Source organism: Bison bison, unplaced genomic scaffold (assembly GCF_000754665.1).
Source record: "Bison bison bison isolate TAMUID 2011002044 unplaced genomic scaffold, Bison_UMD1.0 scf7180017864329, whole genome shotgun sequence".
Taxonomy (NCBI): Eukaryota; Metazoa; Chordata; class Mammalia; order Artiodactyla; family Bovidae; genus Bison; species Bison bison.
Genome location: NW_011494901.1, coordinates 4,210,672 through 4,230,607, shown reverse-complemented (window position 1 = coordinate 4,230,607; position 19,936 = coordinate 4,210,672). Strand labels below are relative to the sequence as shown.

Below are 19,936 nucleotides of genomic sequence, written 5' to 3'. Positions count from 1 at the left end.
CCTCTGGGTCACCCCAGTGCACCAGCCCCGAGCATCCTGTATCATGCATCAAACCTGGACTGGCGATTCGTTTCTTATGTGATATTATACATGTTTCAATGCCATTCTCCCAAATCAAAAGATATTTTTTAAAAATAGCAACTATAAATGACTAGATGCTTGGAACTTAGAATACATTTTTCACAGAAACGGTGTTCTAAATTGTCAGTTACGTTCCTGTGTCTGTCAAGAAGGATGAATAAAATCCAATGGCACTGATGCATTGCATTAGGTGTGCAGCTGTACAACAGGTCAGGAGTGAGCAGACCAGACCCTGTAGTTTTAAGTGAAGGAGTTGGCTGGGTGACATTTAAGGTCTCTGCATGTTCTAACAATCTGATACAGAGCCAAAACACACAATTCAGATAACCCATTCATAATTTACGACAGCATTTCTATGCAAATTGAATTTCAATTTCTAAAACCAGGTAGATCACTCCCTTCTGTGGGAAACAAGTACAGCCCTTTTCTCTCCATGAGCATAAGCTGAGGAGGGGACGAACGTGTTAAGATGCTTCAGTCACGTCTGACTCTTTTGTGACCCTACGGACTGTAGCCCTCCAAGCTCCTCTGTCCAAGGCATTCTCCAGGCAAGAATACTGTAGTGGGTTGCCATGCCCTCCTCCAAGGGATCTTCCAGACCCAGGGATCGAACCCACGTCTCTTATGTCTCCTGCATTGGCAGGCGGATTCTTTGCCACTACAGCCGCCTAGGAAGCCCAGTTCAGTCAGCTCAGTTGTGTCCGACACAAGTCGTGTCCGACTCTTTGTGACCCTATAGACTGCAGCATGCCAAGCTTCCCTGTCTTTCACCAACTCTCAGAGTTGACTCAAACTCATGTCCATTGAATCAGTGATGCCATCCAACCATCTCATCCTTTGTCATTCCCTTCTCCTCCCACCTTCAATTTTTCCCAGCATCAGGGTCTTTTCAAATGAGTCAGTTCTTCGAATTAGGTGGCCAAAGTATTGGGAGTTTCAGCTTCGACATCAGTCCTTCCAATGAATATTCAGGACTGATCTCCTTTAGAATGGACTGGTTGGATCTCCTTGCAGTCCAAGGGACTCTCAAGAGTCCTCTCCAACACCACAGTTCCAAAGCATCAATTCTTCTGTGCTAAGCTTTCTTTATAGTCCAACTCTCACACCCATACATGACTACTGGAAAAACCATAGCTTTGACTAGACAGACCTTTGTTGGCAAAGCAATGTCTCTGCTTTTGAATATGCTATGTTAGCCATAACTTTTCTTCCGAGGAGCAAGTGTCTTTTAATTTCACGGCTGCAGTCACAATCTGCAGTGATTTTGGAGCCCAAAAAAATAGTCTCTCACTGTTTCCCCATCTATTTGCCATGAAGTGATGGGACCGGATGCCATGATCTTAGTTTTTTTAATGTTCAGTTTTAAGCCAACTTCACTCTCCTCTTTCACTTTCATCAAGAGGCTCTTTAGTTCTTCTTTGCTTTCTGCCATAAGGGTGGTGATATCTGCATATCAGAGGTTATTGATATTTCTCCAGGCAATCTTGATTCCAGCTCGTGCTTCATCCAGCCCAGCGTTTCTCATGATGTACTCTGCATAGAAGTTAAATAAGAAGGGTGACAATATACAGCCTTGACGTACTCTTTTCCTGATTTGGAACCAGTCTGTTGTTCCATGTCCGGTTCTAACTGTTGGTTCTTGACCTGCATACAGATTTCTCAGGAGGCAGGTAAGGTGGTCTTGTATTCCCATCTCTTTAAGAATTTTCCACAGTTTCCTGTGATCCACACAGTCAAAGGCTTTGGCATAGTCAATAAAGCAGATGTTTTTCTGGAACTCTCTTGTTTTTTTCAATGGTCCAACGGATGTTGGCAATTTGATCTCTGGTTCCTCTGCCTTTTCCAAATCCGGTTTGAACATTTGGAAGTTCACGGTTCACGTATTGCTGAAGCCTGGCTTGGAGAATTTTGAGCATTACTTTGCTAGCTTGTGAGATGAGTTAATTGTGTGGTCGTTTGAATATTCTTTGACATTGCCTTTTTTTGGGATTGGAATGAAAACTGACCTTTTCCAGTCCTGTGGCCACTGCTGAGTGTTCCAGATTTGCTGGCATATTGAGTGCAGCACTTTCACAGCATCATCTTTTAGGATTTGAAATAGCTCAATTGGAATTCCATCACCTCCACTAGCTTTGTTCGTAGTGATGCTTCCTAAGGCCCACTTGACTTCACATTCCTGGATGTCTGGCTCTAGGTGAGTAATCACACCATCATGATTATCTGTGTTGTGAAGATCTTTTTTGTGTAGTTCTGTGTATTCTTGCCACCTCTTCTTAATATCTTCTGCTTCTGTTAGGTCCATACCATTTCTGTCCTTTATTGTGCCCATCTCTGCATGAAGATACCCTTGGTATCTTAGAGATACCAAGGTATCTCTAATTTTCTTGAAGAGATCTCTAGTCTTTCCCATTGTATTGTTGTCCTCTATTTCTTTGCATTGATCACTGAGGAAGACTTTCTTATCTCTCCTTGCTATTCTTTGGAATTCTGCATTCAAATGGGTATATCTTTCTTTCTCCTTTGCCTTTCGCTTCTCTTCTTTTCACAGCTATTTGTAAGGCATTAAATTGAAGTTTAACAGATTTAAACTGAAGAAAGTAGGGAAAGACCACTAGACCATTCAGGTATGACCTGAATCAAATCCCTTACGATTTTACGTATTTTACAAATAGATTCAAGGGATTAGATCTGTCAGACAGAGTACCTGAATAACTATGGATAGAGGTTCATGACATTGTACAGGAGGCAGTGATCAAGAACATCCCCAAGAAAAAGAAATGCAAAAAGGCAAAATGGTTGTCTGAGGAGGTCTTACAATAGCTGTGAAAAGAAGAGAGGCCAAAGAAAGCCCAAGGAGGGGACTGTTAAGCTATATATTCCAGGACACCAATGACTTATATATTCTCTGCTTGTTATTACATTTTCTTACTTATTCTCCATTTCTTCTCCTAACATATGTTTTATTCTAGTGTAAGACATCAGTCCTCCTTATTCTAAAGTGGGAAAAAACAGTTATCTAGAATTATGTTCATGATTTTGGTACTGGGAGACATAAAGCAGGGAGATGATGGTGGGGAAAGACAGGAGTCCCAGAATGTCTTGTGTGGTTTTTCAAGGGGATCACGTGACTGAAAACAAAATAAATTAGAACTAGTAAATTTACAAAAGATAAGCCCACTAACTTTCAAATATATGAGCTTTAACTGTTTGCTTACCATCCCTGGTAGCTCAGATGGTAAAGAATCCACCTGCAATGTGGGAGACCTGGGTTTGATCCCTGGATTGGGAAGATGCCCTGGAGGAGGGTATGGCAACCCACTCCAGTATTCTTGTCTAAGCGACTAAGCACACACCATTTTCTATCTCCATTGAGGATAGAATGAAAGGAAATGGGTATAAGGATAAAGAATTTAAACTTGGCAAGTGGAAAATTTTCCTAATAGAAACCAATGGCAAACACAGTAATGAGTTATCCAGTGTTGTAGGCAGAATGTCTCCCCCAAAAATGTCCATGTCCTAATCCCCAGAACCTGTGAATGTTAGGGTATGTGGCAAAGGGGGATTAAGGTGACAGATGGAATTAAGATTGCTTCTCAGGTGGCTCAGCAGTAAAGAATCCGCCTGCAATGCAGCAGATGAGAGAATTAAATCCCCAGATCAGGAAGATGCCCTGGAGAAGGAAAAAGCAAGCTCTTTCCAGTATTCTTGCTTGGGAAATTCCACAGACAGAGGAGCCTGGTGGGTTGCAGTCCATGGGGTCGCAAAAGAGTTGGACATGACTTCGTAACTAAACAACAACAACATGGAATTAAGATCAGCACATCAGCTGATCTTAAAGTGAGGAGACTGTCCAGGGTTACACAGGTGGACTCAATGTTTTTGTTTTTTTAGCCATACCTCGGGGCATGTGGGATCTTAGTTCCCCAACCAGGGATTGAACCTGTGCCCCCTGCACTGAAAGCACAGAGTCTTAACCACTAGATGGCCAAGAAGTCCCCAGGTGGATTCAAAGTAATCACAGGTCCTTAAAAAGTAGAAGAGGGAGACACTTTGTTAGTGTGGTACATGAAAGGCAGAGTGATATGAGAAGGACCCGACTTGCCACTGCTCACTTTGAAGACGTTTGAGTAAGGGGCCATCAGCCAAGGAATGAAGGTGGTCTCCAGAATATGGGAAAGGCTAGAAAAACAGATTCACCCCTAAAGACTCCTGAAGGGAATACATCCCTTTCAAAACCTTGATTGATTTTAGCACAGTAAGACTCTGTACCAGACTTCTGACATACAGAACAGTAAGTCTATGTTGTTGTAAGTAAATCTATGTTGTTTTAAGCCACCAAATTTGTGGTGATTTGTTACAGCAACAATAGTAAATAACTACACCTTAAGACAGACATTGGAGAAGGCAATGGCACCCCACTCCAGTACTCTTGCCTGGAAAATCCCATGGATGGAGGAGCCTGGTGGGCTACAGTCCATGGGGTGGCTAAGAATCAGACACATCTGAGCGACTTCACTTTCACGCATTGGAGAAGGAAATGGCAACCCACTCCAGTGTTCTTGCCTGGAGAATCCCAGAGACGGGGGAGCCTGGTGGGCTGCCATCTATGGGGTCACACAGAGTCGGACATGACTGACGCGACTTAGCAGCAGCAAGACAGACATTCGACTTTCTGTAAACCTTTTAAATCAGGATATCCATCTTTCTAAGATAGTTGGTAGTTGAGAGGTCTGTATATTAACATTAAAACCAGAAAGAATTTCCATGAAGTCAGGAAGAATGATGAGTGGACAATGAAACTGGAAAATCTAGATCAGCTTCTCCAACTTTAATGTGCATATGAATCTCGATTAAATGAAGATTCTGATTCAGCACACCTTGGGTGGGAACAGACCCTCAGACAACACTGAAGTAGCAAGCGGATAGGATGTTATCAGCCTCACAAGTTTAGCTCTCTCAGACCATTTAACCCCATGCCACCCAAGCAGATAAACCCATCTTGAACACGCTTACCCTTTAGGCAGTCAACTTTTAGAGCAACAATATTCAAAGATAACTATCCACTGAAAAATGAATATTTCCTCTACTTAATTCTGCCCCCAAAGACCAGGATTTTGGAGCTTAGTAAATACTTATTTATAAAAAACTTGTTTTTTGTATAGTTAATTTGGCTTTTGGTAAAATGTCTCCAAACATGTTTTCCATCCAAAGGGAAGTAGGGTGATTGTGAACACAGATAGGCTTTAGGGTCACAAAATCTAAATGTGAATCCTAGCCTTCCATAAATATTATGAAAATCTGAACAAGTTACACCAGGCCTCTTAGCAGTTTTCTTCATATGTAAAACGGGGAAATACTGTATCATAATCTAAACAAGGACGTATACAATAGTAAGTGCTTCGCCTAATGTCCACTCTGTAGTAAGTGCACGGTAACTTTCCTTCTCTAGCCTCCTCTTATACTGGAACCCCTTTTTTTGGTTCACCTCAATAAATCTTGCTTCCATCCTGTTGATTATTTTAGTTGCCTTTATTTATCTGTTGTAAGGAGAACAGATGGAAGTTCCAATGTATTCCAAATAGCGATTTGTCATGAGTGTGTATGAATTTTTTCCTCTTTTATCCTGTAATGGTTTAAGATGTTTTGACGACTTAAAGCAAAGCTCCTTATCAGCATTCTCAAACCCCCAGAGGTCAATAATGTACTATTTTATTTGGGGGCTACATTTTATTTTGGGGCTTCCCTGGTGGCTCAGTGGTAAAGAATCAGCCTGCCAATGCAGGAGATGCGCGTTTGATCCCTAGGTTGAAAAGATCTCCTGGAGAAGGAAATGGCAACTCGTTCCATTTTTTTTTCCCTGGGAAATCCCATTGACAGAAGAACCTGGTAGGCTACAGTCCATAGGGTCGAAAAAGAGATGGACACAACTTACTGACCAAACAGTAACATCTTATATTACTTGCCTTATAGCCTCCAGTTCCTGATTTCAAGATTCCTTTCATCTGTGGTCTAACCCAGTGCCCGTGCAATGTAACTTTCTGCAATAAAGGAGCTAGCCACGACAGTGGCCACTAGCCACAGGTGCCTACTGAGCACTTAAAATATAGCTAATGTTGGGCTTCCCTTGTACCTACTCCAGTATTCTTGCCTGGAGAATCCCATGGACAGAGGACCCTGGCAGGCTACAGTCCGTTGGGTTGCAAGTCAGACATGACTTAGCGACAAAACCACCACCACCAATGTGACTAAGGAACAGAATTTTTAAATTTAAACTAATTGAAATAGCCACTTACAGCTCATGGCCACGACAGAGGGATAGCACAGATATAACCGATCACAAGTTCACTGTTTCAATCTTAGGTCAAATCAGTAACTGGAAATTCTCTCAATTCACCTTTATTTAATGCCCATTCCCTGGTTACAATGACTGGTCCCAAACATTCCAAGCAACTATGATACTTTCCCTGATTAACAATACAAGGTCTTGTTTAAATTGAAAAGCATTTAGTAACAACCCTAAGTAAACACACTAGTAAACAGCTACAACCCTAATGCTTACTGAGGTGCCAAGTACTGGGCAGACTACTTTAATGTGTGGCAAGAAACATTTTCATTAGCTAGGTCAACCAGCTAATCCTCAGAAAACTTCTGGTGGCCAATGATAAGGTTTCACGTTGATATTTAAAGATGTGTGGAGAAAAACTATGTGTTTCTTTTGAATAGGGGCTAGAGGAGGTACGTTAGAAAGAGTTGGTAACAGGCATGGGAAAAACCAATGGTGATTACTGTAGCCGAATCACATAACCAGTTACACCTGTCAGGATTTAGCTTCTGTAAATTAAAAAAGTTTTTCCCAATGTCTTCATCAGCAGGTCCTTTAGCGTCATTCACGCAGGTATCAAAGTATTTCAAAACTATTAGCATTTACTATTTGAATGGAAAACTTCGGCGAACAAAGGTCAAACAAATTGCGCCCGAGGTCATCAGGTAAACTGAGATTAATAATGAGAAATTCATCCACCCAGTGAAAACCAGGGTCTGGCCACGCGTCAGGTGTTGAGAAAGTTTATTCTGCTGCTGCTGCTGCTGCTGCTGCTGCTAGGTCGCTTCAGTCGTGTCCGACTCTGTGCGACCCCATAGACAGCAGCCCACCAGGATCCCCCATCCCTGGGATTCTCCAGGCAAGAACACTGGAGTGGGTTGCCATTTCCTTCTCCAATGCATGAAAGGGAAAAGTGAAAGTGAAGTCGCTCAGTCGTGTCCGACTCTTAGCGACCCCATGGACTGCAGCCCACCAGGCGCCCCCGTCCATGGAATTTTCCAGGCAAGAATACTGGAGTGGGGTGCCATTGCGTTCTTCAGAACGTTTATAACACCCCTCTAAAGAAACAACAGCGAGAGAGAAAATTTTCACAGCCCCAGGGAAGGCAAAGGGGTCGGTCACATTTGGGCTTTTGAGGGGCAGCAAAAAGACCACCACCCGAACACATAAACGCGGAAATCATCCGCAGAAGTTCTCATACCAGAACTTGCTCTGCTCTTCACACCTCTGGATAAGAAAACACTATTTTAGGGAGGGAGATGGGTCAGAGACCTTATCTCCCCTTTCTGTGCTACCAAACACCTCCAGTGGTTTCTTCTTTCCTTAGAAGTCCATTACTCCTTTTACTCAAGGAGCAGAGTTCTCAGGCGACCTAAAGAAGCAGCCCCAAGAAAGAAGCAGACAACCAACCTGCCAGAGAGAGCTGAGGCAGCAACACATTCCGCGCCAGGAGGATCGCGCGCCGCACCATGGGGGCCGCCATCTTGGAGCATGCCAAAAGGAATGCTGGTCCGGGGGAGGCGGGCAGAGGAAGGGGCGGAGTCACGGTGCACGCTCCGCCCTCTCCCCGGTTCCCACAGTTGGTGCGGCCCGGAACAGCATGGCGGCTACCTTGCGGCCCCCGAAGCAAGTCCTTCTGCTGCATGCGCTGCGAAGTTTGGTGTATCACTGGGTGGGAGGCTCTGGTTCTACCTGCTGCCTCTGCCCTCTCGGAGGTATTCGCGGCCTCGGGCCTTGAAGTAGGGGTTGGGTGAGACAGAATGGAGCTTTACACCTCAGTGGGCATCTCTTTGGAGAAATAACAGCGCTCCAGTCACTCCCTGGCCGACAGTAACCGAGCATGCCTTCCCCCTCTGCTCCTGTGTGCAGTGGTGGTCTCTGCCTGTCGTGGACGCCCCTGTGGCGGGGAATCAAAGGACAGCTGGGCTGGAGTCTTGACCTTGGGGCTGTAGTATTTCCTTGGATGGAGTTGTGCTGCTTCCCGGGAACACCCCGCTCCGCCTTGGGCCTACTGTTCTGTAGAGTCTGGGAGGGGAGGAGGTCTAAGACTATAGAGTCCAGCTCTAAATAACAATCTGAAAGACTCTGAGCAGCTTCCTTTATTTCCTTCCAGAATTATCCCTTAATATCTTTGTGGAATGGTTAAATTTGACAATGCTGGCAAATGATAATAAAAGATTTAACAGTTTGTGTCAGGCTTTACTACATTTTACATACATTCTTTCCTCTTGTCATACCACCTAGTGATAGAACTACTGTTCTCTTCATTAAGGAAAGAGAGAAAGAAAGTGGAGTTGCTCAGTCGTGTCCGACTCTTTGTGACCCCATGGACTGTAGCCTACCAGGCTTCTCCGTCCATGGGATTTTCCAGGCAAGAGTACTGGAGCGGGTTGTCATTTCCTTTTCCAGAGGATCTTCCCGACCTTCGATCCAGAGGATCGAACCCCGGTCTCCCGCATTGCGGGCAGCTGCTTTACCCTCTGAGCCACTAGGGAAGCCCTCATTAACAAAGGAGGATGCTAAGTAATTGCTGTAACCACTGCTCACCTTTATAGAAATCAGCAGCAATTTTTGTTGTTACACTGTTATTGTTGTACACAGAGTTCGTATAGTGGACGATTCTTTGGCCATGCTCCAGTTCATGCATAACCCAGCATTTTAAAGAAATAATGTTTCCCAAACTCTTCATTTCTGCTAAGTTGTGGTGAGTGAATCCTGATGTATCTAGTGGATACTGAAAGTTCAAATCTGAGACATCACAGCTCCTCATTTCGAAAATGACAATACCGGGAATTCCAGTGGTCACACTATAGCTGCTACTTCTATCCTATATGCTTCTACCTGTTTAAACCAAATCTAGATATACCTGTTTTGTTATCTGTCTTTTGGAGTCCAGATTCTTGTCCCCATACACAATCATTAGCTCCTTTCACACACACAGATAAGACTTGTGGAGGATTTGCATTCTCTGGTAGTTTGGAAATTTTTTTCCCTATGAGGGTGACTGTTATAATTGTACCAGTCTAGTGAAGATCAGATCAGTTATTAGAAAGAGACGGTCAAACTCTACACATGTTATTTGCTAAGTATAAAATAGTCAAAATGATTTTACTTTCTCTGATTTTTAGCTAAAAGATACCTACTTACAGACAGTATTGTGAAATTAAAGGAGTTTCAACGTAAGAAGGTGGCTGTTGCATGTAATCTTCCTGGCACCAAAGGTAATCAAATCTATTTAATTCTTTCATTGATCTGTCATTCAGCTTTCCTCTGTCTTTATCCCTATTCAGTCTCTCTTTCAATGGCTTTGGATCTCAAAAGAAATTGAGATGATTTATTCTCAGTTCCTAGTCTGCCCCTGTGTGCACCTTTTATTTCACCATTCTCCTCTTAACCCTTCTCCCAGGACCCCAGAGAAATACTGAAACTAGCTCTGCATCCAGTCCTCTAGATCAGTGCCTCTCAGTTAGGCTCAAGGATGAGCAGCAAGTAAGGGAGGGATAGGAATGCCAAACCTGGGCCCCAAACGATTCGTCTGCACAGTAAAGTCAGAGAACTGCTCCACATGACTGGCCTTCAGACTTTTGATGCCACCCTCAGTAAAAAATACAATTTGCCTTGCATCTCTAGTACACACATACATATCTATAGATAAATCAAATGAAACAAAAATGTATGATGTATTTTCATGTTTTCCAGTCTGTGCTGAAAGAATCAGTAGTCTAAAACAGGTTTCTTTAAAAAAATTAGCAAAATACTGATAATTGCTGTGGCTGGGTGATGGACACATGGGAGGTGATTTCTCTCTACTTTTAGGTATGTTTGAAACTTTCTATGTAAAGAGCTAAAAACACTACCATCACCCCGGTCCTGTTCCCTTTCAGCATCTGAGAAATCTTGTTGCATTCATTTCCTCTTGTCCTGCACATTGAGTTTTCCCCAGTAATTCGAATTCTTTTATAAACAGAGTAAGACCCCTCTCTTTTTAAATAACTCTTTTGTATGTTCTATTGACTTCTTCAGCTTTCCTCCTTCTCACTCATCCAACTCACGTTGGATGTTGTGAGCACCTAATGAACACTTGCTTCCCATCTCTACAGTCCAGCCCTCCAGAAACCAGTCTTCCTTTACAACTCTGCTAACCATACTGTTATACAAAATCACCTACAGAACAAGAAGATAAAGAGTGACAGAGAATTGAGTCTCTACTTTAGGTAGACTCAACCTAGATTTGACTTTAGCCTTTTCTGCTTACCCCAAGTCGCCTGGAGCTCTGTAAAGTTTGCAGTTAGGGCTTCATGTCACAGTCTAGTTGTTACTCAGTTGTCATAGTCTTTCTAAGGCTGTGCTGGTCATACGTATGTTCTGAAAGGCAATTAGCATCATGAGTGCCACGCTACTCCACTCTCAAGTATTTACATATAAAATCCTGTCCACATTTCCTCATTATGAGGACCCACAGTGGTACTTTCTGTCTTATAGACCACATCATATACAAACATCCCCATACAAACATCCCCCTTCCCCCCAGGTTCCTAGCTCTTCCATAGTCGATCTCACCCTTTGTAGAATTCAGTGTAATTTCCTGTTAATCTAGTCACGTTCTCCCCTCACCACCTTTCCCCCGCAGTTCCGTGCTGTGTCTCATGCTGATTCCCACACCAGCGATGCCAAACTCCATCAGCTCTGCCAACCCGACCCAGCCCCGTCCCTCCTCTGCCGCTTCTCTGCGTCCACCACACCTGGTCTCTTTCTGCTGCTTGATTTCTCTCTTCTTTCCTATTATGTTTATACTGTCACGTGTCACCTACTCTGTCAGTGTTTTCAGATACCTTTATGTAAATGTATCTTGTCTTTTCAGATAGATTCTAAGCTCTTTCACGGCAGGAACCATACCTTATCCTTCCCTGTGTCTCTCACACAAAGAAGGATACCTCTGAATATGAATATACAATAAGCACCTAAATCTTATTGTTTGTTTTAAAATACAAATTACATGCTGAAATTTTGGACATATTGAGAAGTACAAGATGTAAAGTCATCCTATTAAAATCTTTTTAGGTTGGAAATTGTTTAGAAATATTTAATAGAATAAATCCTCGTGACGGAAGAATGAAATAAGAATAATAACCTCTGTGATTTCTGGGCAGTTACTACATGCTGGGCTGTGTGCTAAGGGCTTTACTTTACTCGCATTATCTCAGGGTGACCCCATGAGGTCAGTATCATGATCTTCACTTTACACATGAATCAAGTCTCACTCACAAGCCTCCCCAAACCTCCCTATAGCATGCAAATGGCAAAGCCTAGATTTCAGCCCACACATGCGTACATGCTAAGTCACCTCAGTTGTGTCCGACTGTTTGCGACCCCATGCACCCCACCAGGCTCCTCTGTCCATGGGATCCTCCAGGCAAGAATACTGGAGTGGCTTGCCATGCTCTCTTCCAGGGGATCTTCCCAACCCAGAGATCAAACCCATGTCTCTTATGTCTTCTGCATTGGCAGGTGGGTTATTTACCACTGGCGCTACCTGGGAGATTTCAGCCCATGTCTTCCCAGTTCTAAAACCTTTAGCCATTACAAGATCCTGCAAATAAAGACTGGAGAGTCTACTGCATTAACCCAAACGTAGGAGGCCTTTTTTTTCTAGTAAATCGAGAACAGTATCTACTTCAGCTTCCCAATTTTGTGTTTTAATGTATATCCCGCCATTCCTTCAGGCGGCATTCCTTCAGAGCTCTGCACCTTGGAGCAAATCCTGTAGACTTTTCTTGGCAGCTTCTGATAGTGAGAACAGCCCTGCCTTCTGGAAAGCAGATGCTTGCTTGGTGCCTGCCTCTCACCCCACTTTCTGCCAAGAATACAGTGCCTCCTAATGCCAAGAGACAGTGCTTCCTGTTGGTGTTTGTCTCCACAGTAGGTTCAGATACAGGACAAGGGACCACCTTGAAATGATTCGGTCACTAGAAGACGGTTTGCTGCTGTTAGAGGACAGGCTTGCCCTCTGCGTTATACAGTGCTGTGGCACACTTTCTAAGAACTGATGAGAGAGGGACCAGGAGGAATGAAACAGTGGTGAAGTTGAATCAAGAGGAAGAGATGCGAGGCATTCCTGAATCGTGAGTCCTCCACTGTGACTCCTCTTCACATTTTCCTTTCAGTTTTCCCGCTAGGTACCCTACCAACTGATGGTTTGGATATCTTGGTTCCTTTTTTTTTCCCTCATGGGTCACTTTTGGATACAGCTTTCTGGACTAAGCCTCTTTGGACATTAGTTCTGAAACTGCATAAGCGTCACCCAGGTAGTGAAAAAGGCACATTCCTGCACTCCTGCTCCCAAAGACTGTGCAGGGAGTCTGAGTGAGGCCTGGGCCTGCACCCTATGACACAGATGCGCTGCTTCACACACCATCTCTGATGCTCAAGACCAGCCAGTGATGGAGCTGCGTGGCCGTGAGCCCCGCTTAGTGGCCTCTGTAAGGTGCTGGGTTCCAGCCTCCCCTTCTCCCTGAGGTCAGACTCCTGAACAGTCCAAGTCAGCCCGAGTGATAGCCACCTCCACACTGTGCTCTCTTCCAGAAACCTATTTGAGAAACCTGGAAGAGAAACTGACCCAGAATAAGCTCATCCTGAAAGAGGAGTTGAGAACCCTGCTTCACTTGTGTACATCCCGGGACGACGTGGAGCTGGCTAAACATGTCATTTACAGGTGAGGCACTTCCTTAGAATACTGCCAGCCTTTTCTCTTCCCACTGTCTCCCTTTCCTGAGCAATCGTATACACCTGGAAGATTTCAGCTATCACCTCTACGCTGGCGACTTCCAGGTCTCTTGTCCAGGTGCCTGCCCTGAGCACCACATGTTTAAACTCATTCATTTAACAAAAACTTTTTAGGTTCCTACTACATGCCGGGTGCTGAAGATGGGAAAGCAGATAATTCACGCCCCAGGAGATCACCAGCCTCACTACTCACTGAGTCCACTCACATGCTCTCTAGTCTTCACGTTCCGTGTACACAGACCTCTTCTTGCTCTGTTTGTTCTCATACTGACCAGTCTTTCTTTCCCCTGATCTCATCTGCTCTCCTGGGTCCACTGCCTGGTGTCTCGCATCCCAGCCTTCCTCTCTCTGTCCCTATTACCTGTGTCTTAGTTCAGGCCTCACTCCTCTCACTTGGACACTTCAGTGGACTCCTGACTAGCCTCGCTACTCTGGGCTTGTGTTTCTTTACTGTCTCTGAGCTGTCATCAACTTTCCCATGTCAGAAGGAACTCATGTGTAATCACAATCTGCTCTTAGGAAACCCAGCAAAGGTGTCTCCTGGGACCAGGATGTCACCAAACCAACAGGCTCTATTTCTAAAAATGATTCATTGCTTCTTTTCACCATTCTTTAAAGATACATTTCTATACATGGACCTGCACTTGTACTGTACAGAGAAAAATACGAGTTACTCATATAGAGAATATGGAAGAATATACACCCTAAGTTAACCACAGTTCTTTGGAAATTATACACTATATATATTTTTTGTTTGTTTAAATGTGTACTTTTCTGATTTCTCAAACTTGTCTATAAGAGACATGAATTACACAAATTTCATTGAAAATTTGGAAAACACAAGAAATATACTACACATTCTGCGGTTTTGATTGTTTCCTGCTGCATAACCAACCCCAACAGAACTTAATAACTTAAAATGACCACTTATTATTTCTCACAATCGAGTGAATGAGAAACTGCGCTGGCCTCAGCTGGGCGGTTCTCACAGTGTCGGCTGAAGTCCCCTGTGCACTGCAGTCAGCTGTAGTGGGCCGAGCTGGGAGGTCCAAGAAGGCTTCCTTGGCCCTTCTGACGCATCAGTGTCCCTACGCCTGCCCCCGCCCCGCCCTGGTAGTACCCGAGTCCAGCGGAGAGGCACTGGCACGCAGCTGCAGGCCCGCAGAGCGGCCCAGCACTGGCACGTACTTTCGTTCCACCCCGTTCTCCTGCTCAGGGCAAGTTAGCCACCCCTGATTCATGCGGAAAGGGAAACAATTCTACCTGCGGATGGATGGAGCAGTATGCATGGGGAGTTGATGGCAGCCATCCTTGGGGCCTAACACATCCAAGAAACCACTGTTAATATTTTGATATGTCTTCCCACCAATTTTTTTTTTCATGCAAAGATTTTGCAGTTTTGGTAGGGTTTATTTTACATAGTTGTGGCTATTACTGTGTATATAACGTGATATTTTGTTTTCTAGTTGGCATTGTAGCATAAATGTTTTTGCTTGTTAACACTCTAGGAATCATATTTTCATGACTATACACTAGTCCATTATAGGTTAGGTATTTTAATTAACTGTGCCCCTACTGTTGAATGTCTAAATCATTTCTGATTTTTCACCAGGATAAATAGTGCTATGATGAGCAAACTCTATGTGCAAAGCTTTGTTTTGGGGACCAGAAGACATGAACCTTTTAAAGCTTGTCAATACAAACTGCCAGATTATTTTCCAAAAGGGATTATGCTAATTCATAGTCACAGTGTATCTGCAAACCTGCATCTGCTATTTCAGTTTCGTAAAGCTGAATCATTTGAGACCCTCTGGCTCCTTTTACTCTCAGTTTTCTTTTTACTAGCCAAAGCTATCAGATGTTTACAAGAGCAACAAAATAGGGTAACATTCTCAACACTCTTTCCACTCTTGTTTTTGGCGTAGTGTGTGACTCATAATCCCTTTATTGACGCTGGTAACTCTCTGCCCAGTTGCTGTCCTTTCCCTCTGTCTGTGGACAGCTGGATGAGTTGGGGGGTGTGGGGGTCCACGACCTCACCAACCTCTTTTCTTTCTTTCTGAGACAGGCTGCCCCTCGTTGGGGAAGAAGAGCAATGAGCTGGAACATGAGCTCCTTATTGAGCCAAAAACAAGGAGCCACTGAATCTCCTCCTGGTTTTGACCATGTGCTGTTTGGTTTATAGGGGATCTTAGATCCTTGAACTTGAACCTCTCTTGTCAAGAGGAGGTGACATATTACCTCTGTGACTTTCTAGCACTTTCATTAGTGTGAATACCATTTAAGTTGGGAAACTTTTCATTTTAGTTTTGTTGCTAATCTGATACACATCTCTCTTGAGACTATTTACTGAAATACATTGATTATTTAAAGATATTTTCTTCAGCATGCCTTACATTTTATAAGAGGTAACGTATGTGGAAGACTTACTGTGTGCCAGGCATATCATCTCATTTGAACCTCACAAAAACTCTTTGAGTCCTTTTCTTATCTCCATTTTACAGATGAGGAAACTGAGGTACAATGTGGTTAATTTGCTCATAGTGACACAGTAGGTAGAACAGCTGGGATGTGAAATGTTATTTTGGAATCAAGAGTCTAAAAGTCCTTAATCACTAACTATACTGCCTTTTGGGAGAAGGCAATGGCAACCCACTCCAGTACTCTTGCCTAGAAAATCTCACAGGCAGAGGAGCCTGGTAGGCTGCAGTCCATGGGGTCACTAAGAGTCGGACAAGACTGAGCTACTTCACTTTCACTTTTCACTTTCATGCATTGGAGAAGGAAATGGCAACCCACTCCAGTGTTCTTGCCTGGGGAATCCCAGGGACGGGGGAGCCTGGTGGGCTGCCATCTATGGGGTCGTACAGAGTCGGACACGACTGAAGCAACTTAGCAGCAGTAGCAGCATACTGCCTTTTAATATTTATTTCTTCCTTCCTCTAGCTTTATTGAGGTTCAGATGACATATATGAATTACACATTTTTAAGGTATACAGCTTGATGTTTTAGTGTGCATTGGTGCTTAGTCGCTCAGTTGTGTCAGGCTCTTTTTGGCCCTGTAGATTGTAGCTTATCAGGCTCCTCTGTCCATGGGATTTTCCAGGTGAGAATACTGGAGTGGGTTGCCATTTCCTCCTCAAGGGGATCTTCCTGACCCAGGGATTGAACCCACATTTCCTGTGTCTCCTGCATTGCAGGTGGATTCTTTACCTGCTAAGCCATTGGGGAAGCCCCTGATGTTTTGATATGATAAGTTAATTCATAACAACTGTACATGAAACAATGAGTATTTTTATAACTTGTATAATTGGATTATGAAATGTATCTTTAAAGGTACAGTCATCATTCTCTTTGGTAGCATATATGTTTAGAATGGACTATCCATAATGCTATTATGACTTTCCTCAGTGATTTCAGCAGAAGGTTAAAAAATATTCTGTTAAAAATCAGAGCTTTTCCCCATGGTATCTGGGATTCAGTCACATAATGAATGAATCTTCCTAAAATCTGATTTACGTGTAATCATGAGTTACTTGTTTCGTCACCAGATTGTCTTCCCGGTGTCTAAAGCAGAAAGAGTTGGTTCTTGAAAGGAAAGCTATGTGAGCAACTTTCAGTTCTGCAGTTCTAACTGGCAGACTGGCTACTTGTAGAAATCCCAGGCCACATACATATAAAACATCACTGTCTTTGAAATTAGCCATCTTCTAAAACTAAAATTTCAAAGCTGCATTTAATTTGTTTGGCTAGGTGATTATAGTTCACATATAACTTTCCCTGAGTCAAGAAAAAAGGAGAGATAGGTCTAGATTTAAAATTGCATCTGTTGGTTGCTGCCGTCCTATATGGGGTGAAGCCAGATGTGAGGGGGATGGAGCATCACCCCACTCCTTTCCTTGTTCCTCTCCAGGAGCACAGAAAGAGACGGTGCCATCCTGATGGGTTTACAGATGCAAGACCCCTGCTAGTCCCTGACATACGCTCGCACTCAGTCCTAGCAGGTTGCTGGTAAATTTGGGAGGATGATTACAATCTGTATTTTACTTCTTTTAACTTCGAGTATGTGGTGGGACTCTAACGAACCTTGTCTGATTATTTAAATGCCTAATATGCTTTCCAGGATTTTCTGGTCATCTTTAATTCTGTGCTTTCCCCTCCAGACTGTGAGAGCACTGCATTCTTTGCTGCGTCCCCAGCACCTAGCAGAGTGCGTGCCGTAGTTTGTCTGGCCTTTTCCCCAGTCCCACCGTTTGGCTCACTGAATTATTTTGATTGCCAGGTACCATGCAGAGAACAGGAACATCACTTTGGGAGAGTACAAGTTTGGACCGCTTTTCGTGAGGTTGTGCTATGAGCTGGATCTTGAGGACTCTGCAGTGGAGCTCATCAAAGACCAGGTTACTGTCTCCCAGTGGCTGTCCCTGCCACCGTGATTTCCTTGTGCTGAGGAGGGGGTGTTTTCAGTGATGTTAGGAAGGGCAGCTCTTCTGTACACATTATTCCTGGGTTAGATTTCCAGAGAAAGGCTACTAGGTTGAGGGAACGAGCTCTTCCCTGCGTTTTTAAGGTGTCCTTGGAGTCACTGCCTATGGAGAGGCATAGGTTTCTTTGTCCAGAGGTGAGAACAGGTGTGGAAGAGGTGCAGGTACAGATTACAAGGTATCTCCCTCCTTGGATGTATGTCCACTGGGGACCAACATCCCCTCCTTTGAGGAGCGTTCAGTTGGGACAGTTTGAGGCGGCTGCCTTTTCCGTTCTTCCCCTGTGCTTCTCTCATGTTTTTGTATTTTCACTTCTGGCTGAAGGCTATGTTGACAAGTGGTTTTCTGTTTTCAGAATTTCTGCTTTCACATAATCTGATTTACTTTTCCTAAAAGCAAAAGTAACAGTAATTAGTTTTGTAATTATGCACTGAATATCTACCCTGTCCTCATTATTGTGCTTAAGCAGTCTACATATTTCATTTCATTTGTCTTCCACAATTACCCTGACCAGGTCAGTTCAGTTCAGTTCGGTCGCTCAGTCGTGTCCGACTCTTTGTGACCCCATGAATCGCGGCACGCCAGGCCTCCCTATCCATCACCAACTCCCGGAGTTCACTCAGACTAACGTCCATCGAGTCAGTGATGCTATTCAGCCATCTCATCCTCTGTCGTCCCCTTCTCCTCCTGCCCCCAATCCCTCCCAGCATCAGAGTCTTTTCCAATGAGTCAACTCTTTGCATGAGGTGGCCAAAGTACTGGAGTTTCAGCTTTAGCATCATTCTTTCCAAAGAAATCCCAGGGCTGATCTCCTTCAGAAGGGACTGGTTGGATCTCCTTGCAGTCCAAGGGACTCTCAAGAGTCTTCTCCAACACCACAGTTCAAAAGCATCAATTCTTCAGCGCTCAGCTTTCTTCACAGTCCAACTCTCACATCATGACCACAGGAAAAACCATAGCCTTGACTAGACGGACCTTTGTTGGCAAAGTAATGTCTCTGCTTTTGAATATGCTATCTAGGTTGGTCATAACTTTCCTTCCAAGGAGTAAGCGTCTTTTAATTTCATGGTTGCAGTCACCATCTCCAGTGATTTTGGAGCCCCAAAAAATAAAGTCTGACACTGTTTCCACTGTTTCCCCATCTATTTCCCATGAAGTGATGGGACTGGATGCCATGATCTTAGTTTTCTGAGTGTTGAGCTTTAAGCCAACTTTTTCACTCTCCATTTCCACTTTCATCAAGAGGCTTTTTAGTTCCTCTTCATTTTCTGCCATAAGGGTGGTGTCATCTGCATATCTGAGGTTATTGATATTTCTCCCGGCAATCTTGATTCCAGCTTGTGTTTCTTCCAGCCCAGCGTTGCTCATGATGTACTCTGCATAGAAGTTAAATAAGCAGGGTGACAATATACAGCCTTGACGTACTCCTTTTCCTATTTGGAACCAGTCTGTTGTTCCATGTCCAGTTCTAACTGTTGCTTCCTGACCTGCATCCAGATTTCTCAAGAGGCAGGTCCGGTGGTCTGGTATTCCCATCTCTTTCAGAATTTTCCACAGTTTATTGTGATCCACACAGTCAAAGGCTTTGGCATAGTCAATAAAGCAGAAATAGATGTTCTTCTGGAACTCTCTTGCTTTTTCCATGATCCAGCGGATGTTGGCAATTTGATCTCTGATTCCTCTACCTTTTCTAAAACCAGCTTGAACATCAGGAAGTTCACGGTTCACATATTGCTGAAGCCTGGCTTGGCTGTAGGCAGTATTATTATTTCTTTTTTATATGAACTCAGAGATATTATAAATCCATCCATGGTCAGAAACATTTATTAAATTAGGGGACTAGGGCTGGCCTCCTGGGACATTTTAATAATTTTAGGAATCTCTATGACTAGGTTGTCCTTTTGCCTCTCACTTTTTTTCATATAAAGTTGCTATCCATGGAGGAATGTTAACTCTTAGCTTGTCTCTATTTAAAGGACCACAGGTATTAAAAAGATGACCATAATATATTACTAAGCTGAGAAGAGGTGGCTTCAGAACAGTATGGATTAGTTTGAACCTATTTTTTCCTAAAAGGATAAATATACATACCATATTTACATTATAGTGTATATGTTTTAAAAATTTAGATGGATATACATTAAACTGCTGTTTTCGGGGGAAGAATTAGATGAAATCCTCACTTTTTACTTTATATATTTTATATTATTTGACTATTTTATAATAAGCATATGTTACTGTTGTTATTAAAATTAAAGCAAAGTTT

At 43.4% G+C, this 19,936-nt stretch overlaps 2 protein-coding genes across 4 annotated transcripts in view; one reads left to right on the top strand and one right to left on the bottom strand.

The window, feature by feature from the left end:
- MRPS27 (mitochondrial ribosomal protein S27) overlaps nucleotides 1-7,892 on the bottom strand; it is a 103,904-nt gene extending 96,012 nt beyond the window's left edge. The window contains exon 1 of the mRNA XM_010853564.1: nucleotides 7,814-7,892. Within this exon, the coding sequence (XP_010851866.1) occupies nucleotides 7,814-7,886 (73 nt within the window). The 5' untranslated portion in view covers nucleotides 7,887-7,892. The remainder of the gene's footprint in view (nucleotides 1-7,813) is intronic.
- Nucleotides 7,893-7,975: 83 nt separating this feature from the next.
- Nucleotides 7,976-19,936, top strand: part of PTCD2 (pentatricopeptide repeat domain 2) — a 32,193-nt gene continuing 20,232 nt past the window's right edge. Inside the window, exons 1-4 of one of the 3 annotated variants that reach the window (XM_010853561.1) lie at nucleotides 7,976-8,118; nucleotides 9,532-9,624; nucleotides 12,986-13,115; nucleotides 17,469-17,586. In XM_010853561.1, coding sequence (XP_010851863.1) covers nucleotides 8,004-8,118; nucleotides 9,532-9,624; nucleotides 12,986-13,115; nucleotides 17,469-17,586 — 456 coding nt within the window. In that variant the 5' untranslated portion in view covers nucleotides 7,976-8,003. Of the gene's footprint in view, nucleotides 8,119-9,531; nucleotides 9,625-12,985; nucleotides 13,116-16,494; nucleotides 17,198-17,468; nucleotides 17,587-19,936 lie in introns of those variants that run through there. The other 2 variants (XM_010853563.1, XM_010853562.1) reach the window with 2 other exon arrangements.